Source organism: Psittacula echo (genome assembly GCF_963264785.1).
Source record: "Psittacula echo genome assembly, chromosome: 1".
NCBI classification, from domain to species: Eukaryota; Metazoa; Chordata; class Aves; order Psittaciformes; family Psittacidae; genus Psittacula; species Psittacula echo.
In genome coordinates, this window is record NC_137735.1 from 15225475 (window position 1) to 15241226 (window position 15752).

General features: G+C 39.0%; 1 protein-coding gene across 1 annotated transcript in view; it reads right to left on the reverse strand.

Annotated features, from left to right (window-relative positions):
* Positions 1-14291: 14291 nt before the first annotated feature.
* The window catches only part of RAB28 (RAB28, member RAS oncogene family), a 64514-nt gene continuing 63053 nt past the window's right edge, over positions 14292-15752 (reverse strand). The window contains exon 7 of the mRNA XM_080628009.1: positions 14292-14729. Within this exon, the coding sequence (XP_080484135.1) occupies positions 14637-14729 (93 nt within the window). The 3' untranslated portion in view covers positions 14292-14636. The remainder of the gene's footprint in view (positions 14730-15752) is intronic.

A 15752-nucleotide genomic window follows, 5' to 3' on the forward strand; every position in this document is an offset into this window, starting at 1 on the left:
CTAAGTGGAATACCTAATCTATTCACTATTTAGGCACCCTTTAAAATAAAATCCTATTCACTAGCAGCTATCATGCTACCATGCTGCTGTCACAGTATGCTTTAAGATTACGTACCTTTGAGTGACAAGGAGTACTTCTTACTCTCTAAAGCACCACGAGTGACAAACAATAGGAAAAAAGTTTGTCTGGCATAAAAACGCAGTCTGTTGTTTGTGACCTTCATCATTCTGCACTCTGAGAAGTAATAGGAGTTTTGACAATGATTAAGGAGCCGACAACACGCAGAGCAATCCAGACTATGTGGTGTAGAATTGGGTGGGAGTAAGAAATGAATTTAAACCTTCCACTTGTTAAATACATCTTTCCATGTGTCTCTGAGTCAGCAGCATCCCCCTCAAAGCTGATACAAAGCTCAAGAGGAAACAGAATGCTCCAGAACATTTTCAGACTGAACATATCGAGCCAACATTTAAACACATCTGAGGTTCACTCTGCTCTAAAAGAGGGGGTGGGAGTATTCTTTTCTCAACCATGAGAGTACTTCAAAGGTCCACACTTTTCACTTCAATGTGAAAAGCAGACCTAGTGCTCTAAAGCTACAAAGCCCTAATGCCCTTGATGTCTTAAAGATTACTTCAAATCAAATCAAATCAAAATTAATACCAGATGGGGAGGGGCAATGAGGCCAGAGAAAGCAAAAAAATATTAACATTCTGTTTTATCTGCAGTTATTTTTGGCATTTCATATTAGTACTTAATTTTTTCACCCCTCAGTCTGCTATGACTAATTCCAAGCCTAACTGGTAGTGACTATTGGCAATTTTGCTACTTGTCAGATAATCATAGCAGTTAATTTTTCCAGATCTTTCATTTAATAGTGCTAGGCAAATACATCAACATTTATTTGCAAATACTATTCCCTTGTTGATTATTTCTCCTGCTGATTCATTGCACTGGTCTTTGCACCCTGCTTGTTTACTTAGGCCTTGGATCCTGCTTAGTGCTTATGTTCAGAACTTACTACTCACACGGAGCCAAGCCAATGGGACTATGGAAGGATTGAAAGCTACTTCATACCATGGATACAGGCAGTCAAGCTTTGCATTTACAGGATAAAAGTAGCTCTTATTTCACAGCATAGAAATAACTGTTACGCATCCTTAAGCAACTTAGAAACAGAGAACAAGATAACACATGTTTCAGTCTTCAAGCTTTCCATAAGGAAACAGAAAGAATAATGTGCAAAACCAATGAATGGTCTTATGGCATCAATAACTTGCAGCAACCAGTATAGAAAAAAAAGTCTAAAATTATTTTTCACAGATTACTGATTGAACTTTAGGAAAATGAACGCATTCTCAACAAAATCCGTTTGTGGTAACTTGCAATAATCTTCAGGAACATACATTAAGAATCCACAAAGGTCCCTTTTTACAATGTTGTTCATTCAATCTAACTGAAAACCCAATTAAAATGTAAGATAATTTGCTTTAAAGTCTACTAAACTTAACACAGCAGCTTCGCTCCACCATAGGATATTTATTTATACATATATTATATTATATTATATTATATTATATTATATGCAAAAAAAAAAACCCACAGACAGAAGAACATTAAGAATCCAAAGCCAAACACTGAAAAGCCTGCAAAAAGCAGAGTTCAAGTTGCCTGTCCCACTCTAGCATTGCCTGCTTACGCACATGCATTTTGACACCATCTTCCATTACATGACCGCTTACTCTTTTCCCTAAAGAGACTCTCCCCCAGATACTGCATATTTTCTCCCTTCCTCACCCAGAAAGGTGCAGCACATTCTGTTATTTACGGCATGCAAGCCTTGCCACGAGGGCAGGATTCATTTCCTCAGTGGTGAATGTGGTGTTGCACAGCCCCATAGTAACCGAGTGCTTCAGTCATGCATGTATACTCAAAACACCCCTGTCTCCATCCTTCATCATTCCGCTTGGTCCCAATCCCTTTGGCAGGCTGTTGCCTTCCAGAGTTTCACACTCCAGTCACCCAATTCCTCATGTAATCGTGGTCTCAGCCACACCTACAGAATGAGGTTTACATCCAAGTCATAGCTCCAGCAAAAAAAAAAGGTTCTAAAGTGGGGTTTAATCATAGAATCATAGAATAGTTAGGGTTGGAAAGGACCTTAAGATCATCTAGTTCGAAGCCCCAACCTGACTTCTTTGAAGCCTGTGTGATGAAACTCCTCTCCACCTCCTGCAGACCCACTCAAGAGAAGAAACACCAGCCCAAACACCCAGAGTTTAGCAGAGTTTTCACAAACTGAAGGCAGGGAACTGGAAGGGATAATGTAACATGGTAAATCTTTGCAGAAGTTGCAGCAGCTCTGCCAATAGCTTTTATAAAAGAGGATGCCAGCTTCTGGGGAAAAGGAATTTGAAGTGAGAACACAAAAGGCACATGGGGCTAAAAGCAACCCCTGGAACAGAGAGAAGCAGTCGCTTGCAAAGGTCACTTTGTAGGTTGGGGGTGCTTCATTTTCCATCACTTTAAGAGCCAGTTCCCAGCAAAATGTGCCAAGGCAAGAAAGGTAACAGTATGGAAAGCAGGCAATGTTAACAGTTGTAGTGAAAAGCGTTTATATGTATTTTCTAACTCAAAAAACAAAATATATTACATATTCTGAATTAACTCAATCTCTTTGCAGATCTGAATTTTTATTTCTTTTTAAATAACAGTAATATGAAATCACACCTCAAGACTGAGGGTTTTGGGGAGGTTAAGCTTAAACAAAATGTTAAAACATCTTGTCTTTACAGTCACTGGTTAAAGTATTCTTGGTAATTTTCTCCCATTAACACACACTTTGGTGGTCAAATCAACACACTCCTGCCTGTCAAGGAACATCCTGTGTTGATGAGCTGGTCACTCACAAACACAAAACCAGACACCCTTTATAAAGACTGTGCTCCTCTGCATCCCTGTCTGCAGTTTCTTCTAAACCCAACATTACAGGGCACAATCTGGATAACCCAGACAAATGAGCTGCGGGTGCATGCCTTGGGTCAAATACATCTCTTCTGTGGTATCTCTGAGCACAAATTATACCAGCTCCTAAGGGTAAACAATGAAGTCATGTGGGGAATACTGTGTTAACTTAAACTTTTCTGTCCTAAAACCTAGCGCACTGCTCTCTGCTGGCCTCTGAACAGGTGCTTCTCAAACACTGAGTCCCCAGCAACTACTTTAAACCTTGGAGTCTGAAGAAAATCCCAGCACTCCCTCTGTAGCTGAGAGCTCACAGTGTGAGTGTAGGTGCTCGGGGCCAAGACTGGTGGTATTTGATCCAGTGCTTAGACTAGAGGCCTGTCTGCACTCTTTCAGCCACTGTTGTCCCTTCAAAGCCCCCCTTCTCACAACAGCAGTGCAGCCAAGCTTCTTGTAAGCACTCACACAACCAACAGCAAAGCAGTTTCAGTTCCATAGACCAAACACCACCATGACAGTATAGAAGCACCAGCCTTCCACTGTGCAGTGCCAGCTCTGGTAGCAAACCAGAGCTTTAGAGTTGTGAGACAAAATTAACTTTTTCTTCTATCAAATAATTCAGACAAGAATTGCCCCTGCAATGTCAGCTTCTAAAGACCTCACAGCAACCAGGAGCACTCAGTCTTCACAGGAACCCTCCTCCCCTCCTAACACTAGAGAACAAGGCAGATAATATTTTCCTAATTGCAACTATAAGACCAAGTAAAATGTCTCAAGTTTAAAACATACATAAATAAATAAATAAAATAAGAGCACATTGAAATCAAAAACAACAAAAAACCCCAAAACAAATCAAAACACAAAAAAACCACCAAGGGCTTGGGTTTATTTCAGCTTTATCAAATCCCAATGACTTTTCAGAACATTTATTCAGCTGGTCTGGATAAAAAGTAAGACAAAAAATATTTCGAAGCATCACCAGACGTAAGACTCTCTCATAAATTACAAATTGAAAGGTCAATGACTCTTTGAGTAATTGGTAACCAAGAAGTAATCAAGCGCAGGAATCCAACTATTATGAAATCCATCTCCTGACTCTATTAAATAGGAGATTAAGTACTGTGTAGCTGCATGGATAAACCCTTTGTCCTTTACGCATTCTATTATTTATTAAAATTTAGCAAATGTTTTGAAGACCACACCAGCTTCGTGTAGAACCAGTCTTGAATCAAGGAGCCTCTGCTTTTTTGTCATAATTACTTCACAGCTTGTAGCTTTAACACTTTCTAAACTTGGCATTCTTCAGGTGAGGGACGTGAAAACTCAATATGGTGGCAGCCATCTCCTTGGGTTGTGAGGTGCTCAGGCATTGGAACAGGCTTCCCAGGGCAGTGGTGGAATCACCGTCCCTGGAAGTGTTCAAAAAACATGTAGATGATGTGGCTTAGTGGTGGACTTGGCAGTGCTGGGGTAATGGTTGGACTTGATGATCTTAAAGGTCTTTTCCAACCTCGTTGATTCTATGATTTTATGATCTGAAGGAAAAGCAACCTTGTAATCTCACCACTCAACAGGTATGGATTCCCTGAGTTGCCACGGCATGTCTGTAGCAGAGGGAGAGAATTACAGGTCTCCTGGCCCCGATCTGAGGGCTCCATCCATAGAAGCCACTCTCTTTTTAAATGTTTGGTTGACAGCATTTAACCAAAATTGCTTTCCAATTAGGTATCTGCTTAGATGTCACCATTTAGCACTGAAGTGGAAATTTTTCAGTCAATAACACAAGTTCTGGGTAATTAACACATTCTCTGATCCTAGCAGTGATGGCTCAGGAGATGCCAAACACGCAAGTTGTGTTCCCAGCTCTTGCCTCCTACTTGGAAGGTGTTGTAACACCACCATGCAGCTTCTTCACACTGAATATATATATGGTGGATATTGCCATTCACACTACATATGAAAATACCATTGTGAATAGCAGGAATTTGAGGACAGACTTCCTTTGGTCTCCTGGGAATCCAAGAGGCCTCATTTGGCCTCTGTCTAGAGAGGTGGAAAGAGAAAGGCTACTTAGCCTTTACCAGTAAGATAAGTAATTTCGGTGAGCAAAATTAGTGTCACCAGACATCACAGACATTGCAAAGAGTAGGCTGTTGCCTTTGTCAAAAGCCAACCTAGACAGCTTCTCGGTTCCACCTTTAAAGGTGCACCTGTGCCTCACTTTACCCTCATCTTCCTGCACCCATGTTTGACTCCTGACTCCTACTGGCTCCTACACAGCTTTTTAGGGCAATACCATCATTTGTTTCTGTGTCTGAAAGGGAGGGGATGTCTTTTGGTGCCAGATGTCCTTTGATGAAGCAGCTGGCTGGGTGAAAAAAGGGAAATTCTTGAAAAAAATTACCTGCTGTGTTTCTGCCATTAATAGCAACATGTGAGGAAAACAAAGTGAATTGAGTACCTGGGAGCACAGGAAAGGACAAGTTTGCAGACTCACTTTCTGCAGGTGGAACTGATGTCAAGAGGAGGTCAGACAGTGGTAAGAAGGATGACAAAAAGATCACTTTTCTTTAGATCTTTTGCATGGCCTGAGGAATGCAGGTCATAAAGAGCTATAAATTTTCCCAGATACGTGATTCCATGAGAATCTATTTTCACCTAAACACTCGCTAGTGGTGTGTTTGTGCCCTAGCTTACTGCCACCTCAGCTGTGCCTAGAGCATGTGCCAGGCCACGTGGATCCTGTCTTCTAATTAAAACTGATTCTTTTATGCTCCTCTTTGACATTTTATAAACTGGATCATTTCCCCATTCCAGAATACAACATGGCCATAAAAGTCATTGTACTGCCTTAGTGACAGTGGAGTGGAGGGTGGATTTGAAACACTGCAGGCTGATACTGCTGGGAACATCCAAGTGCTTTGGTGAAAGGACAAGAGCTGATTTGCATACCTACTCTCCAGCCATCTTCCCATTCCTCTGCATGAAATCTTTAATGTCTGACAAACCTGGTAACAGATCTCTGGCTCTGTAGAATTCCAAAGAAATACACGGGTAAACTGCAAGCAGTTCCCAAACATAAACTGATCTCTGACAAGCACCTTTACCCTCCTTCTTTCTTTCTTTCCAGTTAAGTTCCCTGCTGATGATTCAAACCAGGTACAGCACACAGCTTTGATTAATTTCATACTCAGAAACAAAAAATGATGCTTCTAAGAACTTAGATTGCATGTAGCCCTCTGCAACCCAAGAGGAAAGTTATTTTTCATATGCTGAATGACAAAGGATTTTTATCAGCAGTAGATCATTGTTAATGATTTGGTAATCTTCACAGCCCCTACAGTTGCCATAATCTACCATATTTCCGTTGGCAAATAAACATTTTGCCAGAATAGGCAAATCCATGGTTGCAGACATCTGTGCCATGATTTAGCAAGTTTGTGACTCTTACACTGGTGTCAAGTTAGTTGTCAGAAAAGACTGAAAGTTGTTGTATTTACTTGTTCAGACAAATATCTCCAAACAAACACTTTCCTTCTCAGATGAACAACAGATACTGGGAATCGACACACTTTTGGGGTGAAGTTTGGCCTCATCCTTGCCATTCCAGCCTAGGAAACTGGAAAACACTGAGAATTTAGAAAACCTGAACAAAAGCCACAAAATGTGCCCTGAGAGAGAAACATCTACCAAATAATGGAGGTTCATCTGCACAGAGGGTAGTAGTAATTTATGAGAAGTCACTTTGAAGTTTCTGGGTACAAAAGGGGTTATAGGACTTTATCGTATAACAAAACACAGAGTCAACAGCCCAGTTCTTACGCTGATCCCACCTAGCTTTTCTCTACCTTTCCACATGGCCACTCCACAGATCAGTGTAGGACTTCTATGATACAGAAACTTTCCTGCATGAACCCTGATCGCAGCCTTCATGTGCATGATTTATGCTACGACGGAGATGAACGTATGTGCACAAACCCACCTTTATCTTGAAATTGCTGCATTTTCTCTAAGCCAATTTTGTCTCTGGAGGGCACGGATTTCACACTCCCCAGTATAAGTCAATCTGAGATTTTTCTCTATATTTATTTTAATGAAACTCTATTAACAAGGCTAAATTATATGAACTCAAATACATCTTTTTTACACAGAGAGCAACAATAGCAACAGTATTAGGCATAATACAACAGCCAAGATGTCATGGAAGTATCTGTATAACAGCTGCAAGAAACTGGATTTGCTCTGCACATGGAATGGGAACATGCACTTATTATTTCTAGAATTTCACAACCTGGACAGCATCCAACCTGAATCAATATGGTTAGTGAAATGGTTAGTATGGTCAGTATGGTTAGTTTCAGTCTGCACTGAAACAAGCTTCTCAGCCAAAGAGGAAAAGTCTATGTCCATATCCAGGAGGATGCAGAAACATCCACAACCTGTTGTCGCAACTAAATAGCTACTATAAATTTACACTTCTCTAAAAATAAAAATAAAGTAAGTTTGTGTCTTATCCAAAAGACAATGGAAGAATTCAACTGCTGCCAATGTGTACTAATCCAAACAATTGTATCTCAATCAATTACACTTCTGTGGTTGCAAAATCTGGCTGCATCTTCTTCAAACATGCTCAGCTGTGCTTCAGCATCACCACTGGCCATCATCTCTGCTGCCCTGGACCTGGCTGGCCACCACGTGCCCCGGACAGAGGTGACTGGAAAGCCACCTAGTCAACTCACCTGATGGCTGCATGGAGACAGAGTTAAATTCTGATTTCAACAACTGGCCATTTAGTCAAAAAGATTAGCAGAACCATAATGAAAGATAGGGAGCACTCTCTCAGACTCGATTATATTCAAGCTTAACTGGCACAAACACAAATTGTGATTTTGAGAATGTGCAACCTGTTTGAATTTCTGGGTGATAAAATCAGGAAAGAGGTTCAACTGGAAAACTTCCATTGCTTTTCTTACATCAGTGTGTGATTCCTGGGGGATATGATTAGTTTTCATGTAGTTTACGCTAGGTTGTGAGCTCACTCACTGTTATAAATGAGTTGTCTGTATAATTGTTACCAATTACATGCAAATTGCTGCTAAATGGCACAGACAGCCCATTTGTGCCAAATGTTGGTTTACACTTTACTTTCTTTCCAAGACAGTGGGGAGATAAAAAAGCATTTGGATTGATGAGTGGGATGTCAAAATTTCTTTCCAGTTTCCATTATGCAGTTAAACATTGCCTCACCATTCTTTGACATATACTGGAACATATCCAGAGATCACACTTCATTTTTTCCAAGACAGGATCAAATACATTCCCAAATCTGAGCAAGAAGTACCGATTCTTGCTTAGCCACCATGTCAGATCTGCAATTCAGACACTAGAAATAGAAGCTTGATATGTTTTCCTGCACCATCGGTCAGTATCCAGGTTGCAATAAGAGTTGCCACACACCTCCAAGATTCCTTTCTCTTTGCGTTTCATTACGGATTTGAGGAGCATTTGTTCCAAAACCAGCAACTTGTCTCATGTCAAGTGAATGCTCTGATCACAGAATTAAACCCAATTTTAACTTATGGTTTCTTGGTTGTTTGGGTTTTTTTGCAACTTCTGTATTGTTCTTGCTAGGCAAAAGTATCAGAAAAGCAACTAAATAAATGAGAAACACCTTTTTTTCCATTTTAACTTGGGAGTGGCTGTAGTCTACACCCTTCACAATGGGTAGGAAATTTAAGAAACACCATCGAAATTCCTCAAAGAACTTTAGCCTCAAAGGCATTTATTTCAATGGAACCAGAATTTCTGTGTCAGCAAAGTATGCCAGAATGTATTTAGCTTCAAGTGTGCACTTAAATCGCATAGACTTCAAGGGAACTTAAATACGCACTTAATTTTGAGCATATGCTTAAGCACTTTTGGTGAATAGTATTGAACCACAGCATTCACTACTTTGCAAAGGAGAGAATGCTTTCCAAAGCAACATTTACTTCTCAGAGCACGGTGTGTGTCTTTTAAATCCTCCTTTGATGTTTCTTGGTCTACTTTGTTTTTAAAAGCTCACCAGAAATCAAAAAGGATTAGTAGGTCATGATCCTGCAAGCTACCTGGTATGGATCAGCCCAGGAAAGGACAGAAATGGAGTTTAGCTAGCAAAGAAAAAATGTTTGCCTGCAGCAGTCTGCAGGACCAGTTTTCTGAGGCACAAATTAGTTAAAAACAGTTTGGTATTTTGCATTTTGTATTTATAATTATTACAATTCTGAAGTGTATTTTAAACTAGAAAAGTAGAAAGCAAAATATAGGATATTTAGCAGATCATAGCAAGTAAAGTTGATTATAAATGAACATGTTCACCTATGCCAGTGATATCTCATACAACATAAGCAGCTTTTTCCATTCATCCTTAAGAGCAAAACTTTCCTATGGTATAATTACCACATCTTTTTTATAAATGAGGACATTAATATATTTTAAAAACACTGATTGCCAACAGGACATTAGAATAGAAGCAGAGAAAGTCTTGAGAGTGAACTTAAAACCAAAATACCTGGATTCCTATTTCCTCCAGAACTCAGTGCTCTAAATGTGGTATATAAGCAAACACAAGCTCTTGACCTCAAATCTATATTCTTCTCTGAGGTTCGTCCACTAGGATAAGGAATGCTGTGTAGCGGTTAAATACAAAACAAACCTGAAATTGGTACCTTCTGAGGTTTGGTTCTGACCAACCTTTGAAAGGTTGTTTTCAGTCAATTGGTTATTTCAGCACTTGACATCACCCCCACATAAAACAAGGCAAATAGCCAATTAGCTAACTGGAAGTTTTCCAGTTCAAAATGGTGCCAAAATGAACGAAGATGAAGTGGAGTAGAAAAAAAAAGAGTTTGCATTGGCTGAACAGTCAGGTCTCTATGGGAAGCTGAAAATAGAAATCAGTTCATGGAACTCAGGAGCTTCACTATCTTCTATTTGGGGAAGATCAAACTTCGGCATTTGCAAGTTAAACAGGGATCCCCAAGGCTTCTGGAGAGAACCTTATAAAAAGAGGTTTTATATAAGACCTGTGTATTTTGAAAATAAAACTGTAGCACATTAAATTCTAATCGCATTCTATTCATAGCATCTGAAATCAGAGTATATATTTGCTTCCTATGGATAATTATCTGGACTGGAGTTTTAATCTCATATGTATGCCATTACCCTATGCAAACATGGATAAATTTGGGCTTTTTCTTTTCAGTAGCATTCAGCTATTTTGACATTTTAAGTGGTTATGAGTTTGTTTTAAATGAAGACAGCCTAAAGAAATCAGATGATATGTTAAGCAGTAGTACTTAACTAAGAAAGAAAAGAACACAACATTGTGGAATAACCTCTTTGCTTGGGAAATAATACTCAAATTCCAGAAGGAAAAGTAGTTAATCATGTCAGCTTTGTAACTATAACTTCTATAAAAGCCAGTGCAGCTTTAAATGTATCTATCAGGCCCTTCATACAAACCCTTAAGCTACATCATAAATGAATACAAGTATACAAAACAGGAAAAATCCTCCTGCAGAAAATTTCCCATTATTATAAAATTGTTAATTAAGGAACAATAATTTAGTCTTCTGTCAATGCCAAAATTCACACAGGACAGTACAGTCCTAGTTAGATATATCAAGTTTTACTTTGAAAAGGTTAAAGACATCAAGTTATGGGGGATTTTATTTTGCTTTCAGTCAGAGCTGTTGGGCCAACCCAGAGCAGTGATCCCAGTACGGCACAGGTACATAGCAACAAGGCTTCAGCCCCACTTGCTCTTCCCAGTGACTCTCAAATCCTTGGTTTCAGAACAACACATGGAATAGGGACACCTTCTAAACAGTAGTCTCTACTACAAATTGTATGAAAAGGTCATGATCACCACGAAACAAAGATTAAAAACGTTCTTTTGTGAAGAAACAATTATATTCCTTACATAAAATTAATGTAAAAAGAAAAAATAAGATTCTGACTTATTTAAATAGCCATCATCAGCAAAAAAAAAAAAAAAAAGGCAAAAGAATAGACAATTTTAAGTATTGCTATAATTTTTCATTAAAAAATTATTATAAAATTTGGGCTACTGGGTTCATTACCAGGTGCATTTGCCAGCATCTACTCTGACTAGCAAATTATCTCTGCATTTGAAGCCACCTGATTCAAAATCCCTTTAGTTCCAGTGAAACCCAAATAGTACTTTATGGAACAGGTTTCTTACAAACTGTCAAAAGAACTGTGCATTCAGAAAGATCATGAACTCATGGCCGGCTCTGGCACTCAAAGCATTTGGTCGCAAGGGAAAATATCTTCACACCACTATTCGTGAGAGAGACTCCATTTGACCCCACCAAAGTTTAGAGCCACAAAATATAAGAAGTTGCATGAGTTTAGTAACGCTTCAAATACATGTTTTAAAAGCACTGGTGATCTAACACACAGCCAGACACAATGTGCCTATTGGTATCCATCACATCACACAAGGCTGACCCTAGCGAAGAGCTGAACTTAGAAACAATTTTTAGCTGTGGAGCTGTTACTGAAATGATTAGTTACAACAGCTCTGAGCAGGGAGATCACTTCACCAGTGTGGATCTGTGTAAGCTCAGGGCCTGAACGTTTCTTCCATTCATCTGGCCTCAGCTTCAGGAAAAAACATGCTTCCCCCCTGCCCTAGCCTGCTCCCCATGTCAATGGACATTAAGCATATGTCACCTCACTTTTGGAAAGCCTTGCATTATTTAACTTCATCATTGTTCGTTGAATTACTTTCAACCAGTTCTCACCTTGCAAAAAACTTTGAAGTGCATTAATATGGCACATGCTTTAACTCCACCAGATGTGAACTGCACAGATGTGATCAGCAGTGGCAAGAAAACTGGACTCAGGTTAGTGGCTCGCCTGCCTCCCCCTACACATCTCTCTCACTAGATTTGTTTCCATCCCTCCAGTCCCCAGAAATCCCTTGCCATCCCTGCACAACATGTCTATCTACTCCCTCTCTCCACGTTGCTTAATCCTCCAGAATTATCTCTGACCTTTCTGCTCTGCTTGGTGGAACTTGGGCCATAGCAATGGCAAAGGTACCCCTGAACCTTCAGCCACAGCTGCTGCAGCACTTCAAAGGCAGCTACCACAGCTACGGATTTAGGCTGCAGCTGGAATCCAAAGGCTCAAGGTGGGGTTCCTGGGGCTGAGGAAAAAGAGCAAAGCTCATTTGTAAGGATTAAAACATGGACAGGTAATGGATCTAAATGGTGCAGGAAGGGTAGGGAAAGGCAGGAAGAGTGGAAGTCAGTATACAATACAGAAAAGCTGAGGAGGTTAAGAGGGGCAGCAAAAGGAGGGGCTGGGGGCACGGAAGACAAGAGATTCCTGGTTAGCGTAAATAATATACATGTATGCTAGGGAGGAAGAATGAGAGCAGCTTGGAAATGTAAACAATAATATCTCCAGAGCAGGTATGGTTTTAACATAGAAAATGGTGCAAAGATCAATGGGAATAAACCACAAAAGTATGTACAAGTCACAGACAGCTAGAGAAACAGGCACGAGAACAAAAGATCATGATGAGACAGAGACGTAAAATCCATTTGTAAAATACCTTGGACTGGGACGTATATCACAGCCTTCATACTGCAAGATTACTCCAAGTATAAAAGCAAAACTTTTTTATTATTCAGGGTAATAATGGGCTTTGTGTTACAAGTTATGAAAAAGCATTTTCTTCTGAAATGTAAGATTACAGAAGTTTTTAAGGGTAAAGCACTGTTCGGTTTTTAAGACCATGCTACATATTACTTGGGAAGCAGAACTATGAAGCTGGTTCACAGGCATGAGCAAAAGATGGCTCTAGCCATGCAGCTGAGCCAGGTTGTGCTCAGCTCCTCAGGGAAAGGGAAGTTCTCATAAATATTTGAGCATATTGGGCAGAGTTCAGGACACAAACACACTGAGAAATCTGATGGTTCAAAGAACCTTACACCACATGCTTTGGAGGGCATAACCTTGTAAACTTCCCAGCTACTTCAGAGAAACTGTTTGAACAGAAGTTCTCATCTGGTGGTAGTGGAAGACAGTTCACCATTCAGTTGTGTTTAACCATAAGGTAATACTATGCAACGGGATACAGACTCCACAGAACAGGAACAAGAACACAGACTGTAACCCTAGAATGAATATTTTCCTGCAAATTCACACCTACCTTAGTGTAGAATAATTTCTCTGTATCTCAGCTTGTTTCTTGTAATATTTCACATTTGAATGATAAAATATTAAGTCATTCTCACGCAGCTATAAAACTGTGACAAGCTGCATTTGCATGGTTTAAAAATGAACTTAGCTTTTCAATGAACTTGAAACATACCAAAATAATAACACAAAGCACATTCTTGCCACCTGCAATCTTCTTTTTTTTTTTAACTTGATAGGTCAACCATTTTATTAAACTAACAGTCTAGTAGTTCCCACTATTAAGCACTTCCTTGAACAGCTTAATAGTACATGAAGAAACTCACCATTTTCACTTGTGATATACAAGCTTCCTTCACTCAGCCTCATTAATTCTCTAAACCTTGAAATGCTTTGTTGTACTTTATAAGAAAACACATTCTCGAGTTAAAACATGAGAAGGATTTCTAGTTTGGAATCAAGCTGGCATAATATTTTTTTCTTCTTAGCTTTCTATTCAGATATGCCAGCAGAGAACTGCACGTCTAAAAGAGACTGCTAGCAAAGGAACAGAGGAGAAATGCGCTGATCACGGAGCAGACAGCTTTTTATTTGTCGTTTACTCTGAACTAGAAAGAATAGAGTATTAGGCCAAAGGTAATTCATTTAGTTATTAAAAATGACTGATCCTAATTGATCTATCAACAGTTTCTAATGCATGCTGAATATATCATTCAACATTTACAGCCCAAACTGTTGACTGATGTTCATCCATATTCATGAAGACATATGAGCACATCTACTACTGCAAGAACTAATGCTGGTGTGGTAATAAAAATACACAAAAGCACTAGCATTTTTCAGAGCATCCATGGAAACAACTGGAGACTTCAGTAACTGCTTTTGTAATTACAGCTTTATTTCAAGCACTGTGTCTTAGTGGATACAATTTATACATTTTGCACTATGTACATATATTAATGGAATACCTTCCAAATTACCCCTAGATAAAATACATTATGTGCTGGAAATTATTCCAGCAATAGCTTTTCCAAGTTACATTTCACCGAGTGTTAGTTCAGATCACAGGAGAAAGAAAAGGAAAAATTTAAAAAATGCTTTGGCAAAATACCCTTCCATGGTGATGTCTGTAAAAGTATTGTGAATGCTGGACTTCTTCATCCATTTTTATTCCAGTATCAGTCAAATAGATCAGAAGAAATATATAAACACAGTTATACTGTTTTATTTAAATATAATTTAAAAGAATATAGACCTTAATTTTACAAAGTGTGTGGTCTCATATTTGAATTTCAGTCAGTACCTGCCTGCTGCTTCTCAGCGTACAGTGGTGTAACACATTTGTGAAGCCTCTAACTGCACTGCTGTGACAGTTACTGTTAAAGTTCCTGGTAATCCCAGAGCCTGTGTCAAGGTAGGACAGCCGCAGAAGGTATCAAAACAGAGAATAGCACAGTCATTGCACTGCACACATTGAGCTTCTAGGAGGATTAACGGTTCTTGTCACAGGCTCCTGACTGTAGTTGACAATATCTGCTTTCACCACTCTCTGTCATAAAAGAAAACACAGTTAACAATTAGGAAATGTAATCTTCATGCTGGCAAAAAATTCAACAGATATTTTGCTATAAAAGTATATGAAATACTAGGCAAAACAGGTACCATTTAGGGTTTTTTCCACTACCTTACAGGAATTCTTACCAGGTGCTAATTCTCATTCTAAATACCAGTTTATCCGTCCTAAGCAGAAGGAAGTGCCTTGGTAGATTTTCACACCACTACAAATGGATCATGACTTTTTTGCAAAAGCAATTAATACAGTTTTACTTCCATGAAAATTGTTTTGAATGGAAATAATAAAACAATACTTGCTTACAAAGACTATGGTATGCATTCTTTAAGAATAACTGCCTAAACTGTAATTTGAAATTGTACATAAGTTTGTCTTTCGGTCTTCACTCCAAGTACTGCACAGGAACGCACAGACAAAACTCAAAGTAAATTCTAAATAAAATCATATTTCAAAATCTTTGATAGGCAGACTGACTAAAGATTAAATTAAGATAAAAAGAACCTCTGCATACCGTATTTATTTATTAATACAGATCCAACAGGTATTACTCATTCTATTTAAAAGCATTTGATCAGACTGTTGGTCTCTCCCATATGAGGAAGAGGAAATGAGATGCCAATTTCCAAATAAGTCTATTTCTACCTGAGGCAGCTATGCAACATTTTGAATACACAGCACTGAAGGATCTCCTTAACACAGCAGCATGAAGTACTTAATTTCTATGAAATATCTTGTTATTAGAAACAACATGCAATTGTACAGAGTTCTAAATTAATACGTTAAGTATTACAAGCACCTACAATACAAAACACTTTTCCAATAGAACTTACTGTAACAGTTGTTACTTCATGTAAAAGCAATGCAGCTTGGGAAAAAAAACCAAACAAACCAAGTTTTCCATCAATACCTGAACTACTGCATTGAGCAGACTTTGCTCTGGCAGTTGGAAGTGTTGTGATGCTGGTTATCTTCTTCAGGATATTTCACTAGTTCTGCCCT